General features: G+C 49.1%; 2 protein-coding genes across 54 annotated transcripts in view; both read right to left on the minus strand.

Moving 5' to 3' along the window:
• The window catches only part of znf185 (zinc finger protein 185 with LIM domain), a 32,601-nt gene extending 25,218 nt beyond the window's left edge, over positions 1-7,383 (minus strand). For 46 of the 50 annotated variants that reach the window (XM_088596897.1, XM_088596872.1, XM_088596916.1 and 43 more), the window contains exons 1-9: positions 7,230-7,383; positions 3,596-3,620; positions 2,345-2,480; positions 2,083-2,157; positions 1,879-1,911; positions 1,204-1,272; positions 747-812; positions 474-554; positions 119-199 (exon numbers count right to left, since the gene is read on the minus strand). In XM_088596897.1, the coding sequence (XP_088453023.1) occupies positions 119-199; positions 474-554; positions 747-812; positions 1,204-1,272; positions 1,879-1,911; positions 2,083-2,157; positions 2,345-2,480; positions 3,596-3,605 (551 nt within the window). In that variant the 5' untranslated portion in view covers positions 3,606-3,620; positions 7,230-7,383. Of the gene's footprint in view, positions 1-118; positions 200-473; positions 555-746; positions 813-1,203; positions 1,273-1,878; positions 1,912-2,082; positions 2,158-2,344; positions 2,481-3,595; positions 3,654-7,229 lie in introns of all 50 variants that reach the window. The other 4 variants (XM_088596871.1, XM_088596918.1, XM_088596917.1 and 1 more) reach the window with 4 other exon arrangements.
• Positions 7,384-9,484: 2,101 nt separating this feature from the next.
• nsdhl (NAD(P) dependent 3-beta-hydroxysteroid dehydrogenase NSDHL) lies at positions 9,485-17,368 on the minus strand. Of its 4 annotated transcripts, none has more exons than XM_088596930.1 (8): positions 17,260-17,368; positions 16,752-16,800; positions 15,112-15,273; positions 14,633-14,779; positions 13,846-13,974; positions 13,263-13,405; positions 11,583-11,685; positions 9,485-10,272 (listed from the first exon to the last, which is right to left on the minus strand). In XM_088596930.1, the coding sequence occupies exons 2-8, from the start codon at positions 16,770-16,772 to the stop codon at positions 9,940-9,942; spliced, it is 1,038 nt and encodes a 345-aa protein (XP_088453056.1). In that variant the 5' UTR covers positions 16,773-16,800; positions 17,260-17,368; the 3' UTR covers positions 9,485-9,939. The 4 variants fall into 4 exon arrangements, with proteins under 4 accessions (XP_088453056.1, XP_088453053.1, XP_088453054.1 ...); XM_088596927.1 differs by having other exon boundaries at positions 17,209-17,262; XM_088596928.1 differs by lacking the exon at positions 17,260-17,368 and adding an exon at positions 17,143-17,255.
• Positions 17,369-17,754: the final 386 nt, after the last annotated feature.

Below are 17,754 nucleotides of genomic sequence, written 5' to 3' on the forward strand. Positions count from 1 at the left end.
TCTCCAGCTGGGATCTGAACTCCTGTCCTCCCAGTCAAGAGTCCAGAATTTTAACCACTATACCCCCTGCACCTCCAGTGTGTGCACGCAGTACGGACAGGCAGGCACACGGACTCACTCGTATTTCTTGGCGGCTGACAGGACGTAAGAGCGCTGCTTAGTGCCCGAGGTGCGCAGGACGCTGCTGGCAGCCTCTGTCCTGCGGAGACAGACGGATGGTGAGGGGTGAGAAAGGCAGCAGAGAGCAGAAGGAGAAAGGGGGATGGGGTGTGTAGGAAGAGGGTTATTCAGGGGGTAAATAAACTACAATAATAATGCCAGCCCATTATTCATCAGCAGCTAAGGTCATCCCTGACCTTTGACCCTACTATTTCACAATGACCTCAGGCCAGTAGAGCTCTTTGACCTTTGACCTCTCGACAAGCTGCACCATAGACAAAGACGTGTTGGCTAACCCCACAGGCTTGCCTCACCTTTTGCTGTGCTCCTCAGGGGACACTGTGGGCTCGTCCTGGGTGGTGCCAGACAACTGATGTCGCACACCGTGAGGCGCTCTGAAACAAGGCACACAGCTGTCACACCTGTGCACTCCACGTACACATCCAAAATCACACAGTCACCCCCGACACACAGTGCGCTGCCATGGTGTAAAACACAGCCTGACACCAGTCTTTATAGGAGGAGGCTGTGAGTGAGAGGAACGAAAAGAGGAAGGGGGAGGGAGTGAGGTCTGGGACAGCACTCACATTTTCTTGTAATCGTCTGTGGACTTCTTGGTGACAGGCACAAATTTGCTCTTGGGGATATCGGCGCTGTTGAGACAGAGAGACATGATGAAGGGGCTCAATCCTTCCACATGCTCCATACCTCTCAATGGCGGGACTGATGTCTGTCTACACACCACCCTGATGGGTGACACTTGATGACCTTTGACCCTGATGACACCAGTTCCCTGGGTGGCTTCAGGAAGGCTTGATGTGGTTCGTAGCCACCAACAGAAGGATACATTAAACCACAAAAGAGCCATGGAAATAGTAGAAAAATGGATGATGTGAACAGCATACTCATAGGGTAACTACAGAAAAGCCGGGCAAGTGCTCCATGGCCAACTCTCAGGAAGGAAGCAGGATGTCCCTCAGTCTGGCCCTGCCTGACCCTCCCACTCCCAGACCCCAGTACCCTGGCGCAGTGTGGTCAGCTGACCTGGAGCCGTGGCTGTTAGTGCTGGAGGAGGATGGGTCCTTCTGGGAATCCGTTTTTGTGAAAACCCCTCTTAAAAAAACGAGACAGGACAGGAACAAAACGATAAGGAAGGTTTTCCACTTGGGCTATCCAGCATGTTTGGCCTAGGTGTCTCATCCAGGTGTTTCTTGACCGAGGTCAGGGCACCAGCTGGGTAGGTCCTCCACCCTTTGTGTAAAGTGCCACCTGTTCTCAGCCTTAAATTCCCTTCCCCTTAGCTTCTACCTGTCCATCCATGTGTACAGCATTGCCACAACAGAATCATTTCACTCTGAAGCTCCTGAATGCTGAACCTTGTGGTACAGCACTGTGGACTGCAGATGTGTACAGTCTAGCAGCAATTCTGTACACAAAACAAGCGATGTGACTGGTTGAGCAGACATCCGGTTTTGTGCAGACTGAGCATTAAGGGACAGGAACTTAACTGCTCATGAGAAAAAAGTGAGCTACCTCTTGAGTTTCAATTAGCCTTCTTGTTTCCAGCCGCAGTTAGAGTTCAAAGCTCTGATGATGCTATTTTAGTAGTGTGGGAATATTTTTTAATGACTACTATTTTTTTTTTAAATATGCTGTCGCACAGTGGGTCTGTCAGCCTTATTACAAACAAGGCAATGCAAGACCAGGAGAAACACTGACCTGATCAGATATCCAGGAGAGACTGGCCTCGGGCTGTTGGGAGAACAAGGAACAAAAGTCACTTTCCTCTTCCTCTCTGCTTCTCAACATCTAGTTCAGGTACTATCTAGTTAACAAGTTCCACTAGCCTGGCTTTCATTCATTCATTCAGCCCATTGCTGCTCAGCTGTATCTACAGTCCTAGGTAAGTGCCGGTCTGGATACCTTTCAGAGGGTGTTGAAGTGACAGTGGGCTCAGCTAAGGCTCCATTATTCCGACGTTCCCTCACTTCTGTTATCCTGCAGAGAGGAGGATGCCATCAGAGCAACACACAGAGGCAAAGTGACTCTTACGACGACTCAAGATAGCAGACCCTCAGCTGAGATGCCAAAAACCACTGTTTCACAGTTCAAATGTGGAGCGTATGCAGATACACTGACTTTCACCCACGTGCCTAAATTCACTCTCCCTGTCTCCCCAGGTTACCATGGTTTCTCATCTTCCTGCTCCTGGGAGGTGCTGCGGTGCTGTATCCAGCTCTGGTCGCCCTTCAGTGTGGCACGGACCTTCGTTGTCCTTAACACCGCCTGTCTGTCTGCCGTTGGCAGTCCACTGCGTTCTGCTAAGACACAAACACACATGGGCCTGCTGACAGACAGACTCGAGACACAAGACACAGAGGCACTCAAAACACAGCGGCGTGCTCAAGACACAGGCAAACTCAGGAGACACAGGAACACCGAAGACACACAAACATAAGGCACACAAAAATTCAAAAGACGCAGGCACACACAGAGGTTAAGAGACATAAACTCAAGAGACTCAGGCAACTGAAGACACAGACGTAAGAGATAGACAAACGCAAGAGACACACAAGCATCCCAGCAACCTTAATTCTCCAGATCTTCTAATGTGATGGAATGTATTTTAATGATGCCCGTGCAAGTAAATGTTTGAAATAATGAAAGTTAAAGATGGTAATATAATAGCTGAAAATGATCTTTACAGAACGATCAATACAAATATGCAAAGAATCTGTGCCTGTGTAAAAGCACTCAGAAGCTGGGGTGGCAGTCTAACTGTGTGACAAAATGCAACTTAAAAAACACAAACTCAGTTCTCTTAGTTATAATCCTTTACCAGTTCCACTGAGCTACAATAAATGTATTATTTTACATATGCTATATTGCATGATAAATATTCCTTAGTAAAATGTAAGATATGACTAATAGGCTCTATTTTTAAGGGTAGTGTCATCTAATACCTAAGCTAAGAACTTGTATTAGTAAAAAACTATTGTATCACTGTAAACATTTCCAGTTGTAAAGATCTCTTTGAAATATGATAGTGGCCAATGACATTAACTGTCTCATCTCCCAGCAACCAGTTGTTAATCAGGTTTGTGGTATTTTCTCTTAACTACTTGGGGTGACACCTGCTTCATTTATTATCTCTTTCAGTGTTGTGCAGATTGATTAGTGGCAAAACGGAATCTTTCTTGAATCAGTTAACAGGAGCGTCCAGCCAATAACCAAACATACACTGGGAGAACATGTGAACTCCACACCTACAGATGCTGAAAGTCCCAATCAAACCCAGAACCCTGGTTCTGTGAAGAAACAGAGCTAGCTACTGCAGAACCACTCCACCACAAGACTGAGTCTTGGGTTGTAATTTAGGACAGGAGAAACCTGTGTTTTGTGCTGGCAGGTGGTATGCGATGGACATGAAACTCACCTTTCTGCATTGTACCAGCCAGTCCCTGTGGATCAGCGAAAAGCCTTCAGTTGAACCGCTGCAACACAGAGTAGGAGGGGGCCATGAGGACATGTCACTTGGAAAACTGGGAGAACCCCCATAAACTGATATTGGGAGTACTACACATGGGCAGATCGGAATGATCTTGTGGAAACACAGACAGGAGGCAGTGCGATCACAGCAAAGGCTGGACTGCCCAAGAAGAGCTACAGAGCAGTTCCCACATAGAGGAACACTGGAGAGGATATACTGTAGGGAGAACAGGCACCAGGGCATCAGAAAGGCCACACCTCAGCCTATCATGATCATCTGGTTCTGATATATCTAGAGCAAGAACTGGTTATACTGGGAACAACCCTCCCCCGCCCCCCACCCCCATCCAGCAAGGATGATATCCCCTTGCACCCCTCTTCACCACCAGAGGGATGGTTTATATGCACATTCAAACCTAGTGCGTTAAGTCTTCATGGGAGGTGGGAGGAAAGCAGCGCACCCCAAAAAAACATGAACATATGATCAAATGGACTGTGGAAGACTCCACAGGACAGGCACCCCACAATAAAGTCGAAGCCAGGATCCTGGAGTAATTGATAGTAATAGCTTTGTATGGTTATACAGTTGACCATGGTTGTCCCATGCTTGTGCTACACATCTATCAGCCCCTTGTTTTGGCACAATTCCTCACAGGGTCTCTGCGCTTTATCATTCAGCCCTGTGCTGGACTTTCACATCAGGAGAAGGGCAAGAATCCAGGGTGAGATGTTGAAAAGCTGAGCAGTAAGAGGTCCTCTGTACAGAGCAGGAGGGCTGGAAAGCCATCAGGTACACACCCTGATCTTCCGACTGATAGTGTCGCCACTGGAGAAATATGTTCTGCATTCCCCAGAATCACAGTATTCCAGATATGCTGACCAGCCAGTCTGGCCACATTCTGTGGGAAGGAACTCACAACACCCCTGCACACCCTCACACACAATACACCTGTAGCATATTGCAATAAATCTGCCGCCCTCTATCCCTTCCTTCCTGTTCCTTTATCCACTTGTACCTGTCCACCTCTTTCCCCTCTCTTCCTCTGTCATCAACCAGATCCTATCTTGAGCTGCAGCATCCGAATTCACAGAGATGCCCTTGCCAACACCCACGGAAACTGTGGACAGAGCTATGCCCCATGGGAAAAAGATGAGGATAAAGCACCAAGCACAAAGTGGAGCATGCACAAACACAGTGGTACGCATCAACTTTGAGTTTGTGTACTGTGCAGGGCCCGATGTAGATGCTTGTACAGCAGGTAGAACATGGGGTGAGCTGGGGAGTATGTTAATCTGGATCTTTAGGATAACCACCCCCTCACCCAAGGCTTGGCCCTACTCTGGGCACTTCCTTACAAGCTACAATGGTGGACAATCCATTTTAAATGACTCCATACACTTCAGGTGCAGTGAGCCAGAGGCAGGTGATTTGAATGGAGGGTGTACAGGGATCTTGGCATGGGTGACTTATCGGGAGGTTTTGCATAGGCAGAGCCTGCTGTCAGGTTTGCACAGGGACAGAGACTACGCCATGCCACACCTTTAACAGTGAGGAAATTCACAGCCTCTGACCTGGTGACATTGCCCTTAGGCACTGAAGGGGTAAGTGGCAACTATGTGGAAGTGCAATTAAAACAGAATACAAGGCACTTCTATACCCAAAGGGTTGTGAGAATATAGAAAGAGCTATGTAGCTCTATACACCCAGAAACTGATACCTTGGTGTCTTTCAAGATGAAGTCCTTGTATCATTGAATTAGTAACTAAAAAGATGGACTAGATGATCCAAATGGCCTCCTCTTGTTTGTACTTTTCTGTTCTTAAAAACCTCAGAGGACCAAATCCCTTAACCAGCCCATAATTTCCTGCAAGGCTTTGCAGACGTACACTCTGGTAGATCTTGCTGGCACCACTGTAGAGAGGAATCAAACTTGGTAGCAATGAAGAGGTAATAACAATGCAGGATGAGGATATATCCTGAAAGCCCAGTTGAAGTTTAGTGGCTAGCAGAGGGAGAGACTGAATTACTGTGAGAACTCACAACAGTACACTTCCCCAGGCTCGGTTCCCAATAAACAAGTCGGCGCCCGTTTGGAGTGAGAGAAGCCTAATTCGGCTGTGCTGTTTGAGCACTGTCCCTGCACATTAAACTGTCTGCCAGCAGGCAGTGTCTTCGGTTTCCACGAGGGAGTGTCTAGGTGCTTGTCGCCAGAGTTTGAGACTAAAGAGACACCGACAGTGATTTACATACAATGTCCAGGCAAACTGCCTGGGCCGTGGCGCAAGGCAACAAAATCAGCAGCCACACAACAGCTTGTGTAGAAAGGGAAGCAGCCCAGCTATTGTGCAATGCCAGCCAGACTGGCGCTAACAGGTTACGGTGCAAGCATGCGGTGCCCTGCTTCTACCAGGGAAGACTGAGACTGAGAGGTGACGAGTCAGTTCCTGTCTCCCGCACACCCCCTGAACAGCTGTGGGGTATTCCAACAGCCTGCCCTCAGGGGCATTGCCCCAGCCTGCTCTGTACTGCCAGGATCGCGAAATAAAACTCCAACACGCATTGATGGGACTTATCTTCTCTTTCAGGTGGGTCTTGCCTTCATCCTTCAGCTCTGGGGATTTCACAGTAATTAAAGTAATGGGAAAGAATGGAGTCTGACAGGAACACCTTCCTCCTGTGCCCTAACCCGTCTCTCTGCCTTCCCAGCAGCGGGGTCCCATCTCTCTGCTGCCGTGCCATCTCTCTCCCACAAAGCCGATGAGCAAAACCGCGGCCCCCTGCTGGGGTGCGGACGCTGAGGGACGGGGCCATACCCCCAGTTTCCTGCGGGCGCCGCCACGAACAGCCTGCAGAGGGGTGTCACACAGCGCCCCAGCTGGCACAGAGAGGACTCCTCGCAGGATAGCTGCAGTCTATCCTGGGGGTGAACCAGAGACCCTGACATCTCCTCAGGACCCGATCCCCTAGTCCTACTGAATCATAACGCATTACCCCCCTTAAATCAATCCCCAACTAGGGTTACAATCTTTATCTTTCGGGGAGCCACCATCCACAGACAGCTGAAGCACGAGCACATTCAAACTCGTTCAGGCAGAGAAGAACCATCCATTGACAGGACCCCCAGTGGCCCGTTTCCACCCCGAATCCTAGGGACCCATCCCTGGACTCGAAGCACTGGGCTGGCGGACAGACAGCAGGAGCAGCTATAGAAGACCCTGAAAGGCAGACTCGGGGGGCCAAACTCTCCACTCTCCGTATTCAAAATCCAAACCCAGAGAACACTCCCGCGAGCGGACACAAGGAGCAGGGAGGGGATCGCTGGGAAACTTCTCCGACCCACCCTCGAACACCCGCGCAGACAGACCTGTTCGGCTGCCTCTCTCTCTCACTCCTCTGCTCAGTCCTCCCACCTGGCTCACCTCAGCCCTGCCGCACCTGTCTCTCAGGGCACGCACCAACAACTACCAAATATCTCGGCTTCGAGGAACGCTGGAGCCCACTCAAGCTCTCCGAACACCAGCCCCTGCCTGCCCCTGAGCAGCTGGCACAGTGGAAGAAAGCAAAGAAGCACAGAGCTAACCTGTCTGAGTGCAGTCCTTGGGAACACGCGCTCCTTTCTTATTTCAGTGTAGCCCAGTGTGTGACTCTCTGAAACGAACCCTCTCAGCTGGGGCAGGTGCCTCCCGCAGTCTGCAGGTGTGTCCGCAGGTACAGGTGTCAACACTGACAGGCTCAGCCTGTCAGGTACTCCAGCACTGCCGTGAGTCTCCTCCCCCTTCTCCTTCCCAGAGCTGGCGGTGGGCGGGGCTGGGAGCCATGAGGGTGGGGTCATGAGCCAAAGGGGTGTGGCCATGTTGTCCAGCCTGACTGACTGCTTGTTTGTGATTTCGATTCAACTCTTCAGAAAGGGGTGGGGGACATTCCTGTAATTCCATTTGGAAGCTGACAGGGCCAGGACATACAGAGATTGAGAAAACGAATAAAGGAAGCAGGATACTGTGGTTTCAGTGCCTCGATCAGGTATTGCTGAAGTCCTGCACACAGATTCTTTCTGAGGGTGTTACTCCTGGCTTTAGCATTTTGGCTAAAGCAATTGGCATTGTTGTTATGATAAAATATAGCAATGCCAAGAATTCAAAATATTCCACATGCATGCTGTTAATAATTATGATGATAAAACACCAGTCCTTTCCTTCTCCAAGACAGTGACTCTTCATTTCTAATCTGCTCTGGCTCTGAGAGGAGACATTCAAGGTTTGTGGCTTTCAGACACCAGAGCACTATATTCTGTACCTCACTGACTCTATATTGTCCCTGACAGTCCCTCACTCCCCAGGTGAGCAACAGACAGTGATGTGTGAAGTTGGCATTCATGTTTTTAATGTTTCCTTATTAGCCCTATACAATTTCTTGCATTAGGAATTCGTCTTTTCGCATACCCCAGCTTTTCTCCATGGAGACACAGACACACAGACAGGGAGAGAAGCTTGGGGTCAGAGCGCAGGGTCTGCCATTGTACGGCGCCCCTGGAGCAGTTAGGGTCAAGGGCCTTGCTCAGGGGCCCAACGGAGTAGGATTCCTCTGCCAGCCGTGGGATTTGAACCGGCAACCTTCCAGTCACAGGCGCAGATCCTTAGCCACAGAGCTTAGTACTGGTCTTCAAAACATGGACCTCAGAATCTTTTAATAAAGAAACAATGCTCCAGAAAAAAAGAAGTTTGCAAAAGCGATTTGATATAACAACACAGGAAGTGAAACAAATTCCGTGAATTTTCATTTTAGTGTACTATAAGGTCTTTACACAAAGGGTAGAGGGATTATATGGAGTAAATTCCCCAGCCATGTTGTTAAAGCTGGAAAAGTGTCTTCGGTGAGTTCAGTCACCTGAAATAAACACGCACGCATTGTGGAACTGAAACACAAGAAATACTCATTCCCGTTCTTTGCATGCAATGAAGGTGAGTCGGGCACACCTCACCAGTCTCAGCTGTGTGTCAGTCAAAACAAGGCAGGGCCCTTACTCACCTTCTGAGTCTAAGCGGTGAAACCCACATGACGTTTGCTACAAAACAAAAGAGTATTTCTTTTTTTTTTTTGCCTTCGCCGTTACGAAGACGAATTCGCAGTTCAGAGCGGCGACGTGAATTACGTCGTACGGCCACCCCTGCACACACCCTCGGCACCGTGGGAGCTGCCTCCAGGGTCAGGAATGTCGGCAAACAGCCCCACCGGCCCCGCGGTCTCCACTCCACAGCAAACCCCTCCCCCCGTGGCCCTCCAGGTGTTCAGAGTAACGGCGGACTTGGCTCGGAATTTGTTTTGTTTTTTATTCGGAATCCTGTTCCACCACTTTGTCATTTTTTTTTAAAACACACACACACACACAAGTCCAACCAAGGCGATGTAAAATCCCTCTCCCCGACTCCTTAAAAACAGTTAGGAATCTCTCACTTCCGATTACTCTCAGATCCCCTGCCCCCGTCAGTTCTCCGTTTCTCTCCATCTCTCCCTCTCCCTGCAGCACACAGCGCCAGACCTGTCCGACAAGCTCGCCGGCTGGTTCTGGCTCCTGCAGCGAACCGATGGGCAGGGGCTGTATTCTGAAAGACGCTTTTCCAGCGTGGAGGCAATTAGAGATATGAGCCCCGTGACGAGCTCATCAACCCCCCCCAACTCCCCCTAACACCTACTGCTCCTCTGCTAAGAGTTACACTAGATCTCCCTCTTTCCGTGCACTCGCGGGGCTGATCAAGAGTTTTCTAATAACAAAACTACTCCCTGTGAGGACCAGCCCACTGCTCATGCTTAGGGGCAAATAAGGAATGACGGTGGTCATTACCGTTTTCAGTGTTTATTCAGTTATTAATACAAAGACAGAGCCTTTGTAAATACACAGGCATACTGAGATAATCCTGCAGTCACAATGTGGGTGACACTGCTTAGAAAAGTTAGAAATTATAACAGAAAAAACGGTCATTCTTAATTAAGGGGAAAATACATTACTTTTTCACCTCCCGATGCGATGTCTGATTGTTAGAAATGCTTTAGTGGAGCTGCGAGGAGAGCGGAGTGGCACTGAGCTCTTGTATCTTCTGCGCACAGAGCAAAGTAAGCCAACGACATCGGCCAACTCAGGAATTCATACTGCTGCTGCTGATCGCCCAGACTGTGTCGTTTTAGGTGTATTCAGGACTGTGCTCACAGTGATCCAACGCTCATGTCTCATCCGCAGAAGCCCTGATCCCCACGGCCCAGCCTGGGCTGAGAGCGCGGCCTGGTCAGCAGGAGGCTCAGGCCCCCTGCCGCAGGTGAGGGTAGCTCCGCACGGTCTGCGTGATGGCCTCGTCCAGGCTGACCAGCGGCCTGTAGCCCAGCTCCTGCTTGGCTCGGGCGCAGCTGTAGTAGTGGTGCGTGCCGGCCAGCGCCACCCGCATGGGGGTGAAGGTGGGCCGGAAGGTCAGCAGGGGGCGCAAGAGCACGGCCAGCAGCCACAGCAGCAGGGCCAGGCCGTACACCAGGCGGTAAGGCAGGTGGTAGCGCGGAGCCTCGTAGCCCAGCCCCACCAAGAGCCGAGACAGGAACTCCCAGAACCGCACCGGCTCGTCATTGGTGATGTGGTAAGCCTGGCGGGGACAGGAAGGGGTTATTTCCCTTGGACGCGCCCATCTGCTCTCCAGCTCAGCAGGGCACGAGTACATTTTACCATCCATCCATGTTCTAACTGCGTCGTCCAATTCAAGGGTGCAGGGGAGCTGGAGCCTATCCCAGCAAGCAACGGGCGCAAGACAGGGTACACCCTGGCCAGGACGCCAAAACATTGCAAGACACACAGACACACAGACACACAGACACACAGACACACAGACACACAGACACACAGACACACAGACACACAGACACACACCAGGGCCCCAGAAGCCGATGAACCCACCAGTATGTCTTTGGACAGTGGTAGAAACTGGAGCACCAGCAGGAAACTCACATGATCATGGGGAGAACACACAGACTCCACACAGATGGCACCCTAGGACCGGAATGGAATCCAGTGCCCCAGCACTGTTAACCCCTGCACCACTGTGCTGCCCTCGTTTAATATCCATTTCAAGAAAAAAGATATCATGCTAAAGCAAGAAAAAAATCACAATAATTCCAAAGCAATGCCATAAAAAATAAAACACAAGTGTCACCTTCATCTCAACTTCGGAAATATTAAATTCCTACCCATTCCCCACATGTTCAGTTTCAGCTTCTCTCCACCTTCCCTGTCCATCAGCTTTCAGTGTATAATTTCAGCAGATCAGGATACAGTGTATTAGTTTATAGCCATCAGTTAGAATTCTGTCTTAAATCATGCCTCGTTATTCACTGGAAATGATATTCTATATCTCACACATGCTATTGAAGCATTCCTTTATTGAGCACTGCTGAACTGATGTCCCTGTTGTGTTAGGCTCTTAAACCTGCTCCAAATCTGTGTCAATGGTATTATTTTACACCACAGAACAATAAACATTTCTAATGTTTAAAAATATTAATTTAAATAAATTTCAGAGAGGTATCCAATCCTGGTCCTAAAGGGCCAGTCAGTCAGGTTTTCAGAGACTCTATAAAGCAGCAGCACCTGAAGAGCTGTCAGGCTGGACCAGAGGCCAGTAAGCAGCTGGTTTAGTTTGTTCAGAGCTGAGCTTGAATTAAACTCTTGAGGCGCACTGACTCTCCAGGAATATGTCTGGACAGCCCTGCACTGGAGAAATTAACTCGGAAAGTATTGTGTACATTCACGTTTTGTAGGGGTTGTCAAGAAACTTCCATTTCCTTTCCTTCCAATACTCCTGTGATTTGGATTAGTTTCTGTTCTTGGACAGGCCTTCCTGTGAAAGGTGTCTGGCAGAAGTAAGCTGGTCCCACCTGTGCGTGTTCAGTCAGCACTTACCCGACCACACAGCGGGGAGTCTGGACACAGGCGCTCCGCAGCCAGGATGTGGCCATGGACAACGTTCTCCACAAAGGTGAAGTCCACCAGGTTAGTCCCGTCCCTGCAGACATGCAGAGTGGGGTCAAAGGGCAGCCTGCTACCCAATGGAGCGAGAAACTCTGTGGTCAGCATGTTTCACCCATTCCAGGACGCACCAACTCCAGTTCCTGCTGGAGAGCCACAGGGTTCCTGGTTTCCTGTCCACCAGGCTCTTCATTACCAACGTGACCAGGCTTCCTTGGTTTTTAGAAGCTGCAGATTTAAAGAGCAGCAAGAAACCTGCTGGGCAGGAGGACCGTTGAGAACTGGACTTGGGCAGCCCTGGTCTGTAGCGACAGCAAGCAAAGACACACGCTGTCCAGCGTTTATAAACAACATGCATCTGCCTGAAACTTAACTCTCAACAGCCTGGAAAACACATTTGAGGAATGCTTCCCTTGATATAAACATTACTCAAACCTTGTGCTGATACAAAGTTTCTAGGCAGCATGACTTAGAAATCCCAACAGGTCTCTCTGCAACTCTGTTGAATGTACCCATGGTGAAGACACCTGAAGAAGGCTTCATAGCCGAAACATTGCGTTTTCTCCCTACTTTTCTCAGCATGGAATGAACCTATTACTTGTTCCCATGGTGAATACGCTAATGTTATTATTTTCAATGTAAAACTATCAATTTTGTACATTTTTCAAGGCTGATGATTGAGGTACTGTACATTCATAGAATAATGATTCAGCTACAAACAATGACTCATGAGTGCAATGAACCAAAATTGTGTGGTGAAACTCACAAATAAAACGGCATTCACACCGTAGTCGAGATTAATTTGTTTTAGTGGCACAAAGGTCATACTTGGCGCTCTGTGGGAGACGGACTCTAGGCAGTGGCCTCTTGGATTCTGCAGGCTGGTGTCTTTTGCCAGCACTTTGCAGTACAGCCTGGATAGTAGCTCAGACCTTTTCTACTGGCAGTAGCTTTACAGCCCAACAGGCCATGATGAAGCAATTCCCCCCTTCCAAATGGCACGTGTCCTGATCTGCTTCACTCCGCAAAAACATTCCCTATCCCCTCACTCCTTATAATAATAATTGCTCACACTTATATAATGCTTTTCTGGACACTCCACTCAAAGTGCTTTACAGGTAATGGGGATCCCCTCCACCACCCCAATGTGCAGCTCCTCCTTGATGATGCAACAGCAGCCAGAGTGCACAGCTCTCAGTGGGGAGGAGAGCAGTGATGAAGCCAGTTCAGAGAGGGGGATTATTAGGAGGCCATGATCGGTAAAGGCCAGGGGGAAATTTGGCCAGGACTCAGGGGTAACAGCCCTACACTTTTTGAGAAACACCCTGGTATTTTTAATGACCACAGAGAGTCAGGACCTCGGTTTTAAGTCTCTTTTTACAGTATAGCGTTCCCGTCATTATAATGGGGCATTAGGACCCACACAGACCACAGAGAGAGCGCCCCCTGCTGGCCCCACTCACACCTCTTCCAGCACCAACCTTAGTTTCTCCCAAGAGTCTCCCATCCAGGCACTGACCAGGCTCACACCTGCTGAGCTCCAGTGGGTTGCAGGGTGATAAGGCTGCTGGCTACATACACTGGTCAGTCCACCTGGACCTGGGGGGCACTCACCCGATAATGAACTTCATCTTCCCCCTCCGAGCCGAGTCCACCAGAATCGGAACTAACTGGGGGTCTCGGGGTCCGAAGATCCCATGAGGGCGGATTGCTACTGTCAGGAACCCCCGCCCTGGGTCACAGGCCTCCAGAACCAGCTGAGAGAGAGAGATACAGAAACGGGTTTGAAGCTCAACGGGCGATCAGGAGAGAAGGAGGGTGGAGAGGATTAAGCTGCAGGACTGTCCAGTGTTCCCCAACACTCCCATAATGCTTCCCTTGACGTGCCACCTCTCTAGCAATACTCATTCGGCCCGTCACCCCAACAGGCAAGGGGACATGCAGGGAGAGAGATTTCAAGGATCTAGTCATGTCAGTGCAGCTCCTTAATCTGAATGGGAGAACGTGTTAGGAAGGACAACATGATGGAGAATTTCTGAACTGCTAAAACGCTTTCTGTTTTTCTCCTTAAAGGTTAGTCCTCTGTGTGCAACTTGTCATGTCACTCCAGTACCTCAGGTTGACCTGGAAAGAGAAAGAGGTCCCTTCAGGCCCCTTGAGCTCTGGGTTTCTGGGTGACCAGACTGCGCCCCAGTACCTTCTCCTGCTGGATCTTGGTCTCAGTGTAGTAGTCGATGGGGCGGCGGGCATAGGGCAGGTCCTCGCTGGCGTTTTTGATATCGGTGCCCTCAAAAACCACGCTGGCGCTGCTGGTCAGAACGAGTCTCTGAAACACAGCCCTGTTCAGTTAGGCAGGAAAACTATGCCACACCGCCACTCAGATCCTTACTTCACTAGTAATGACCTCTAGTCCGCGCACCTGACACCATACGCACACAGACGACATTTGTAAACAGTGCCTTTTAAAATGCAACGATGCAAATTAAACTTTTAAACAATGGTAATTCACATACAGGCTTAAATTAAAAGCCACATGATTATTTAACACGTAAACTCTGGACTGTGATGTCAGAAATCAGAAGAACGGCATCCCCACGCAGCAGAACTTGAGTTAGATTAAACAAAAATCATTTCCACAAAATACTTTATTTTCTTTTTAAGAATAGTTCCAAATGAGAGGAGGTCTCTAAGCTAATCTACCCTCTCTCTTAAACACCTCACTCAGTCTCCCTGAGGTGGGCTGGGATCTTGCATCGCCCTTATGTGGGGATAAAATATCTGTGTGCCTCCCATCCTCACACGGTCCATTCTGCCCCCACAGAGAACGGTCATGACCCTGGTCCCAGATTGACCCGAATCCAAAAAGCCAAAGTCAGTCCCTGGCTATTCCGGATCCAAAAAGCAACAGGGTTACAGCTACGTTCTGGTGATCTATCGGTTACCCACTGTGACTGCCAGACATCCAGACAATGCTAACCCTTTACCTGCACCCCGGCCTCCCTGCAGGCCTGCAGCACAGTGCGCGTGCCCTCCACATTAACACGATGGAACAGCGCCCGGTCATCGCTGGCGGGGGACGGAGAGGCGCAGTGGAACACCACACTCGCGCCCTGCAGGGCTGGCAGCAACGCCTGCGGCAGCAGAGAGACTCACAGTAACACAACACGGAGCAAAACACACAGCGCCACCACCCCACGCCCACAACCGCTCACACCTTCTCACTGGGACTGTGATCGGGTTCACGACTCCCGTTGCTCAGCTGTAAAATCCTGCTCAGGTTTTACCAGGCGTGAGCTCTGGGATCCGAGCCGGTGCCTGAGTAATTGGTGCTTCTGGACAAAACCTGTCTTCCGGCAGCCAGTAAAACCAGAAACGGACTGCACCACTGTGCCGCGGGAGTCTCATCCCGCCCACCCCCCACCCAACCCCCCCGCAAGTTGGCGCGGGCCGTGCGGAGCCTAACCTGGCGGTCACAGAGGTCGCCCACGTGGAAGGTGACCCCAGGGAGCTCGTAGCCCTGCAGGATGTCGAAGACGCTGACGATGTAACCCCGCTCCAGCAGCTTCTCCACTAGGTGGCGCCCCAGAAACCCAGAGCCCCCGATCACTGTGCAGCGCTTACTGCTCTGGAATAAAGCACAGGCACATCAACAAGGGGCAGACTGCAGAATCGTAACCTAAACCCAGTTCCTCAACCTTTTCCACCTGTTACTTTGTCTTATGAACATGCAAGTAGATGAACATGCAAAATGTACATAGAAAACAACACTTAAGAGGGTATTTTGTTTCTCCAGGACTTAAGGTCCTTACATGGGGATCCTTCTGTATGGAGTTTGCATGTTTCCTTGCATCTTTATTGGCTCTGGTTATCTTCTAAAGACATGCTGGCTAGGTTATTGAGGTCTCTAAATTGTGTCCATCCTTGTGTGTGTGTATGAGCTTTGTGATGGACTGATGCCCCATCCAGGGTATATTCCATCTTTAAAGGCCACTTTTAGAATAGGCTACAAGACCAGGAACAAGCATATTTCTAATAAAAGTCTTTAAATAGCTAGCAGCTATATCACCCTGCAGCTCACCTCTGGCAGCCCACTGAAGCTCAGCAGGTGGTAGCCGATCAGTACCTGGATGGGAGACTCCTGGGAAAACTAAGGTTGCTGCTGGAAGAGGTACTAGTGGACCAGTATGGGGAGCTCACCCTGCAGTCTGTGTGGGTCTTAATGCCCCAGTACAATGATGTAGACAGCATACTGTAAAAAAAAGGCATCTTCCTTCGGGTGAGACATACAACTGAGGTCCTGACTCTCTGTGGTCTTTAAAACTCTCAGGGTGTTTCTCAAAAAGATTAGGGGTGTTAACCTGGCATCCTGGCCAAATCACCCCTCTGATCTTTCTCAATCATGGCCTCCTAATAATCCCCATCTCTGAACTGGCTTCATTACTCTGTTCTCCTCCTCACTGATAGCTGATGTGTGGTGAGCGTTCTGGCGCACTATGGCTGCCGTTGCATCATCCAGGTGGGGCTGCACACAGGTGGTGGTGGAGGGGATCCCCATTACCTGTAAAGCACTTTGAGTGGAGTGCCCAGAAAAGTATTATGTAAAGTTGTTAATAATGATACTTTTCCATTCATAGCGACACCCGTTTTCTAGTCACGTGGTTGATTGCAGACTGTACTGCCACTTGGTGTTCAGGGAGAGAATTGTAGTCATTAACCACTGTAAATTTGAAATTGAGCTGTTTTTCAGACTATTTGTATTGACAATTCAAGTGTGCTGACATATTAAAATGCACACAGGTGAGACGCCTGGACTGTGAACAGATAAAGACATGCTGATTTCAATATGGGACGTGTACAGTCCAGGTGAAAGAAGGTTACAATATGGCCATGGAAGAGATGTATTTTTAAGTGGACAACTGATGTTCAGGTTCTTAGTGCAATCGAGGGAAGTTTGATTTAGTGTGAGGGTGATGATTAGAGATGCTATTTAGTGTTAGGTCTATCGTACAGTGAGGCCTGGAGACAGGACTTAGTGTTGCTACTCCAGCTAGACGTTTTGAGTAGACAAACCGTATCAGGTGTGAAGCGAATTCGGACACTCACCGGTCTGCTTCGGGTCGCCATATCAGTGTCAGGTGTCACGAAACCTCGGCTGTGATCAAACAGCAAAATGTAAAAAACATCATCGGCAAGACTGTTTCTATCTGACAAAACTGAGATCATGCACAATCTTTACCAAGACTGTTGGCAACTTAAACAATTCAATTAAAAATATCTTATTTAAAAAAATAAAAATATTGTGTTTAATTTTTTAAAACGCCGAACTCCTTCGCCGCCGTCACACTGATAAAGATTTCCTTAAAAAAAACATGAACTTGGACGAAGCTGATCAGAAACCGAGCAGGTACAAATAACCAGTTTCTGAACATCACACGGGACTGCATACAAATATATACTGCATACTACGAATAACGTAACATAACAATATTATAACCTGCTTGAAGTGAGAATGCTGTTTCCACTTGTTAACAAAAGTCCTAACAAAATCACTATCCCTTACTGTAATAGCATCAGCTTCAACAACGTACAGCACACAAACCAAACAACTCACCGCGAGTCAATGAATGAACAGTGATCATAGAACCACCATCAGCTGAGCCGCAGTAGCGCTTCTATTGGACAAAACCCTTATTCCAGAGCCAGTGTAGAACAGTGACCAACCAATAGAGAAGAAGCTGCTCCGGAAACACCACACTGGGAACCAATCGGAATAGGTCTCTGCTATGCGGTCAACCAATGGGGAAACGAGGACTAAACAGTGTTCATGATACTTTTTGTTCGCGGCTAGATTGCACGCCTGAGTCTGCACCTGACGTCACGGCCTGTACAGCCCCAATCAATCAATCAAAGTTTATTTATCAAATGCACAACAATACAGCGTGCAGCAGTAGCTGCTGGCAATGAAATGTCTTTTCTGCGAGCTCACCGGGGGGGTAAAAATCCCAAAATTAAGGGTTACATAATAATACATAATAGTGCAATAGAAATTGAATCAAATAAACTCATAGACAGAGCTCAGCAGAAATAGAGCTGCGATGTGTCCAGG

Source organism: Lepisosteus platostomus, chromosome 10, assembly GCF_059453375.1.
Source record: "Lepisosteus platostomus isolate fLepPlt1 chromosome 10, fLepPlt1.hap1, whole genome shotgun sequence".
NCBI lineage: Eukaryota > Metazoa > Chordata > Actinopteri > Semionotiformes > Lepisosteidae > Lepisosteus > Lepisosteus platostomus.